The sequence below is a fragment of the Molossus molossus genome, unplaced genomic scaffold (assembly GCF_014108415.1).
Source record: "Molossus molossus isolate mMolMol1 unplaced genomic scaffold, mMolMol1.p scaffold_m16_p_19, whole genome shotgun sequence".
Lineage (NCBI taxonomy): Eukaryota > Metazoa > Chordata > Mammalia > Chiroptera > Molossidae > Molossus > Molossus molossus.
Window position 1 is genome coordinate 48,031,931 of NW_023425354.1, and position 6,000 is coordinate 48,037,930.

General features: G+C 46.6%; 1 protein-coding gene across 2 annotated transcripts in view; it reads left to right on the forward strand.

Moving 5' to 3' along the window:
• The window catches only part of POLR2A (RNA polymerase II subunit A), a 28,495-nt gene extending 25,903 nt beyond the window's left edge, over positions 1-2,592 (forward strand). Inside the window, exons 26-29 of one of the 2 annotated variants that reach the window (XM_036267961.1) lie at positions 187-373; positions 499-612; positions 763-912; positions 1,015-2,592. In XM_036267961.1, the coding sequence (XP_036123854.1) occupies positions 187-373; positions 499-612; positions 763-912; positions 1,015-2,171 (1,608 nt within the window). In that variant the 3' untranslated portion in view covers positions 2,172-2,592. The remainder of the gene's footprint in view (positions 1-186; positions 374-498; positions 613-762; positions 913-1,014) is intronic. The other variant, XM_036267962.1, reaches the window with a different exon arrangement.
• The last annotated feature ends 3,408 nt before the right edge of the window (positions 2,593-6,000 follow it).

A 6,000-nucleotide genomic window follows, 5' to 3' on the forward strand; every position in this document is an offset into this window, starting at 1 on the left:
TCTGAACAGGGTGAAAGGAGGGAGTACTGTGGGAAGAAGAGCACCCACCAGAGTGAATATGTGGTGGTCATTGGTGTTGGTCTTCCCTCTGTTAAGTGGGTGGGCTACAACAATGGTGGAACAACCCTGGAACACTGTCGGGGTGGGGTAGTCTAATGGGACCTGCCCCCTCTTCTCATTGTTCAGGTGGATGTGCTCATGGAAGCAGCTGCGCATGGAGAGAGTGACCCCATGAAGGGAGTGTCTGAGAATATCATGCTGGGCCAACTAGCTCCAGCTGGCACCGGCTGTTTTGACCTCCTGCTTGATGCAGAGAAGTGCAAGTATGGCATGGAGATCCCCACCAATATCCCCGGCTTGGGAGCTGCTGGACGTGAGTATGAGAGTCTCAGCTGCATGGAACCTGGCTGGGTCTTTGAAGGGGAGGCAGGTCGTCGATGGGAGGGTGGCCAATCTCTAGGTACTGGTACTCATAAGTCACTTAATGCCTTTTTGCAGCTACTGGCATGTTCTTTGGCTCAGCACCCAGTCCCATGGGAGGAATTTCTCCAGCCATGACTCCCTGGAACCAGGGTGCAACCCCAGCCTATGGCGCCTGGTCTCCCAGTGTTGGTGAGTGACCCAGCCCAGGAAGAGAGTCCTCTCGGTAGTTCAGAGGATTCATGAAGAGTCACCATGTTGGAATACTGGAGGCCATGGAGCTCTGAGGAAGGTGTTGGTGTCCAGCTCTGGTTTTAACTTAACGTTTCTCTCCCTTCGCAGGAAGTGGAATGACTCCAGGGGCAGCTGGCTTCTCTCCCAGTGCTGCTTCAGATGCTAGTGGCTTCAGCCCTGGTTATTCCCCTGCCTGGTCTCCCACACCTGGCTCCCCGGGCTCCCCAGGCCCCTCAAGCCCATACATCCCGTCACCAGGTGAGCTGTCCCTGTCTATCAGTGCCAAGTTATTTCCTCCCTGATCTTCACTTTGGGGCTAGTCTCTCTATCACTTAACTCATTTCTGCTTCTTTCCTACAGGTGGTGCCATGTCTCCCAGCTACTCACCAACATCGCCTGCCTATGAGCCCCGGTCCCCTGGGGGCTATACGCCCCAGAGTCCGTCTTACTCTCCCACTTCACCCTCCTACTCCCCAACCTCGCCATCCTATTCTCCAACCAGTCCCAACTATAGTCCCACATCACCCAGCTACTCCCCAACCTCTCCCAGCTACTCCCCGACCTCTCCCAGCTATTCCCCGACCTCTCCCAGTTATTCTCCCACCTCTCCCAGTTATTCTCCAACTTCCCCAAGCTACTCACCCACATCACCTAGCTACTCACCAACCTCTCCCAGTTACTCCCCGACATCTCCCAGCTACTCTCCAACCTCTCCTAGTTACTCACCAACATCACCCAGCTATTCTCCCACCTCTCCCAGCTACTCACCAACTTCACCGAGCTATTCTCCGACATCACCAAGTTACTCACCTACTTCCCCAAGTTATTCACCCACCAGCCCTAACTATTCTCCAACCAGTCCCAATTACACCCCGACATCACCCAGCTATAGCCCGACATCGCCCAGCTACTCACCTACTAGTCCCAACTACACGCCAACAAGCCCTAACTACAGTCCAACCTCTCCAAGCTACTCTCCAACGTCACCCAGCTACTCCCCAACCTCACCAAGCTATTCCCCTTCAAGTCCACGGTACACACCACAGTCTCCAACCTATACCCCAAGCTCTCCCAGCTACAGCCCCAGTTCTCCCAGCTACAGCCCTACCTCACCAAAGTATACCCCAACCAGCCCTTCCTACAGTCCCAGCTCCCCAGAGTATACCCCAACCTCTCCCAAGTACTCACCTACCAGCCCGAAGTATTCACCCACCTCTCCCAAGTATTCTCCTACCAGCCCTACCTATTCACCCACCACCCCAAAATATTCCCCAACATCTCCTACTTATTCACCGACCTCTCCAGTCTATACCCCAACCTCCCCCAAGTACTCACCTACTAGCCCCACATACTCCCCCACTTCCCCCAAGTACTCGCCCACCAGCCCCACCTATTCACCCACCTCCCCCAAAGGCTCTACCTACTCACCCACATCCCCTGGCTACTCGCCCACCAGCCCCACCTATAGCCTCACCAGCCCAGCCATCAGCCCGGATGACAGTGATGAGGAGAACTGAGGAGCAGGGCACAGCAGCAGCTGGCTAGGGTGAAGGGCGGCCTGGTACAGTCCTCTCACCTCCCTCATGGGCTGTAGGCCTCCAGCCTGGCTCCGTTGTACATAGATCCTTGCGTCAAAGTTCCCCATTGAAGTTTTGGTCCTGTTTCCAGTGGGGCTTTTGTTTTGGTCTCCATTTGTGCTGTCTCAGAACCCACTCACCTGACTGTGGTGTTCTCCTTCCTACTCTACCCACCCAGGCCTGTCCCCAAATTAAGGATCCCTCCTTGCCTGTGGCTTGATTGGGGATAAAGGGTATTTTAATTTTTTAGGGGTAGTTCCTGCTGTGGGTTGTTAACATCTAATCCTCAAGAACAAAGCTAAAGCTGCCTTTCTGTTTTATTTTTTGAAGTTTAAATAAAGTTTGCTAATTTTGACCAAAAGTGTGTATATTGCGTGCTTCATTGCTAGGCAAGAATACCCAGGCCCCTGCTTCCTGCCTGGGCTGCTGTGCCATTTAGTGTTTCAGCTGCTTCTTGCTGGGGGTAGGAGAGCAAGAAAATGAGAGCAGGTGATACATTCACCCATGGAACAAACACCTATGTGCCAGGCATTGCTCCATATCTGTGGTCAAACAGATACAGCCCTTGTCTCACACTTAAGCAATATGGAACATAATGGCTTTTAAACCTATTTTAATGATTATAATATATACTTTGGAAAAGTGTAGAAAGATGTGGTACCAGAGCAGAAAAGTCACCCTTAACTACCACCAGGAGGCAGGTTTTCTTGTATTTTTCCTACATGTTTTTCAAGTCATTACTAACCAGTTTTTGTTTTGTCCTCAAACCAATGAGAAGATTATGAGTAATATGTTTTAAAGCTGAAGTTAGCCCAGCTGGTGTGGGTCAGTGGATTGAGCATCCTCCCATGGACGGAGAGGTCCCGGTTCAATTCCTGCTCAGGGCCCATGCCAGGAACCAGGAACCAGTTTCGGGTTTAATCCCCATTGGGCATGCAGGAGGTGGCCGATTGATGTTTCTCACATGGATGTTTCTATTCCTCTTAAAAAAAAATAAAAACATTTTTTTAAAGCTGAAGTTGAATTTGGGGACTAATTTGCCATTTTAAGTTGGTCATTGCATAATTTCTTTTATTAGCACTTTAATGTAGACAACAGCTTTCTATATCTGCAAGTTATTTCTGGTTTACTTTAGATATATTTTAAAATCTTCACCTGAGGATGTATATTTTTTTGTTTCACCCCCTGGTTTTTCCTTCTTTAATGAATGACTTTCAAGATATAATTAAAAATTAAAGGTGACACATTAGAAAAGACAGGGTTCCCTCCCCCCACCCTTGTTTTGAGGATATGCTTATTGATTTTAGAATGCAATGAGAAAGAAAAAACCAGACTGGTTGTCTCTAAGAGCCCCAACTGAGAAGGAACCAGTAACCTAGGTATATGTCCTGACCAGGACTTGAACCTGCAACCTTTTGGTGTATGGGATGACGCTCCAACCAACTGATCCACACTGGCTAGGGCTAATTTAGTTTTTAAAACTTAAAAATATTTCAAAGACTAGAAAGTGATATGGCCAAGATCTATTAATTTATTGTCAAGATTATAGATAATGGATACCATTTAACTCAGATTTTTATCGTTTAGAAAGAAATGACTTTTTATAAAAAGGATGTGTTCATTATAAAACATCTCCACACACTATAGAAAGAAAAAAAAAAATCTCTCAAGTCCCGTCAACCAAGAAACTAGTATTGACAGTTGGCAAACATAATTCCAGATGTTTCTTTCATCATATAGAATGATAGAAATTGCTTAGTAAGAATGAGATTATTTATAGACTGTTGTGTTTGGGCTGCTATAACAATACCATAGACTGGCTTACAAACAACACATTTCTCACAGCTCTGGAGGCTGGAAATTCCAAGATAAGGGTACTGGCAGATTTGGTGCCTGATAAGAGTCTGCCTCTGGTTCATAGATGGCCGCCTTCTCATGGTGTCCTTACATAGCAGGAAGGGCAAGGGAGCTCTCTGGGGTTTCTTTTATAAGGACACTGATTCTATTCATGAGGGCTCTACCCTTATGACCTAAGCAGTTTCCCGAAAGCTCCACATCCAAATACCATCACATTGGGGATTAAATTTCAACATAAGGCCCTGGCCTGTTTGGCTCAGCGGTTAGAGCGTCGGCCTGCGGTCCGGAGAGACCCGGGTTCGGTTCCCGCTAAGGGCATGTACCTCGGTTGCAATTTGTCCCCGGCCCTGGTTGGTCGTGCGGGTGGCAGCCACTCGATGTGTCCCTTCACGTCGATGTTTCCCTCTCTCTCTCTTCCTCTCTCTCCCTCCCACTCTGTCTGTACAAAAAATGGAAAAATGTCCTCGGATGAGGATTAAAAAAAAAAAAAAAAAAATTTCAACATAAGAATTTTATTGTTGTTAATCCTCACCTGACATTTTTCCCATTGATTCTTATGTAGAGTGGAAGGGAGAGAGAGAAAGACAGAGACAGAGAAACATCAATGTGAGATGAGACACATGGATTGGTTGCCTCCTGCATGACCCCATCCGGGGAGGGACCACACCTACAACCCAGGTATGTGCCCTTGACCAGAATCAAACCTGAGACCCTTTGGTCATTGGGCTGACGCTCTAACTGCTGAGCCAAACTGGCCAGGGCTCAACAAAAGAATTTTTGGAAAACATTCAGTCTATAGTACATATTATTTAATAGATCCAATAATTTTTTAGAAGAAAAAAGTGAAGTGAAACATGAATTTGCTGGATGTTATATCATCACTGATATATCTCCCTAAGAGATATTCCTAAAATGTTAAAAAAAAAAATTATGAAAACTGATGAGAAGTTGATAATATTAGGCTATTTTTTTTTTTTCTTTAAAAAAAATCTTTACCTGAGGATATCTTTCTATTTATCTTCGATAGAGTGGGAGGGAGAGGTGGAGAGAGAGAAATATCGACGTGAGAGGGACACATCGACTGGTTGCCTCCCGAATGATCCCGACCAGGGCTGGGGGCAAACTGCAACCGAGGTACATGCCCTTGACCGGACTTGAACCCGAGACTCATTGGTCCGCAGGCCAACACTGTACTGCTGAGCATGTTAGGCTATTTTTTTAAATAATGAAAGTTTAGCTAGTATGGATTGATTACCTACAGTATTCTTATGCCCCCCCCCTTTAAAAATGTTTTTATTGATTTTTTTAGAGAGAAAGGGGGAGAGAGAGAGATAGAAACATCCATGTGAGAGAGAAACACCAATCGGTTGCCTCCTGCAGGCCCCCTACTGGAGATCAAGCTTGCAACCCAGGCATGTGCCCTGACTGGGAATGAAACCAGGACCTCTCAGTCTGAGACGGCTCAGTCCATGGGATGACGCTCAATCCACTGAGCCACACCGGCCAGGCTTTTTTTTTTCTTTTTAAATTTTATGTGCTTTAAAAGAGAATAAAAGGGAAAAACACATTTTTTTAAATAAAAAGATAAATATATACTGTATCCATGCTACTGTTGATGGGCATTTGTTTATTACAACACTGTCACCATGAAAATTCCTGTACTTGTCCAATATACACACATGCATGGGTTTCTCTAGGGCAGCGGTGCTCAATCTGTGGGTCGTGATCCCTTTGGGGGTCGACCGACCCGACCCTTTCACAGGGGTCGCCTAAGACCATCGGAAAACATATTTTCAATGGCAATTCATAACAGTAGCAAAATTACAGCTATGAAGTAGCAACAAAAATAATTTTATGGTTGGGGGTCACCACAACATGAGGAACTGTATTAAAGGGTCGCAGCATTAGGAAG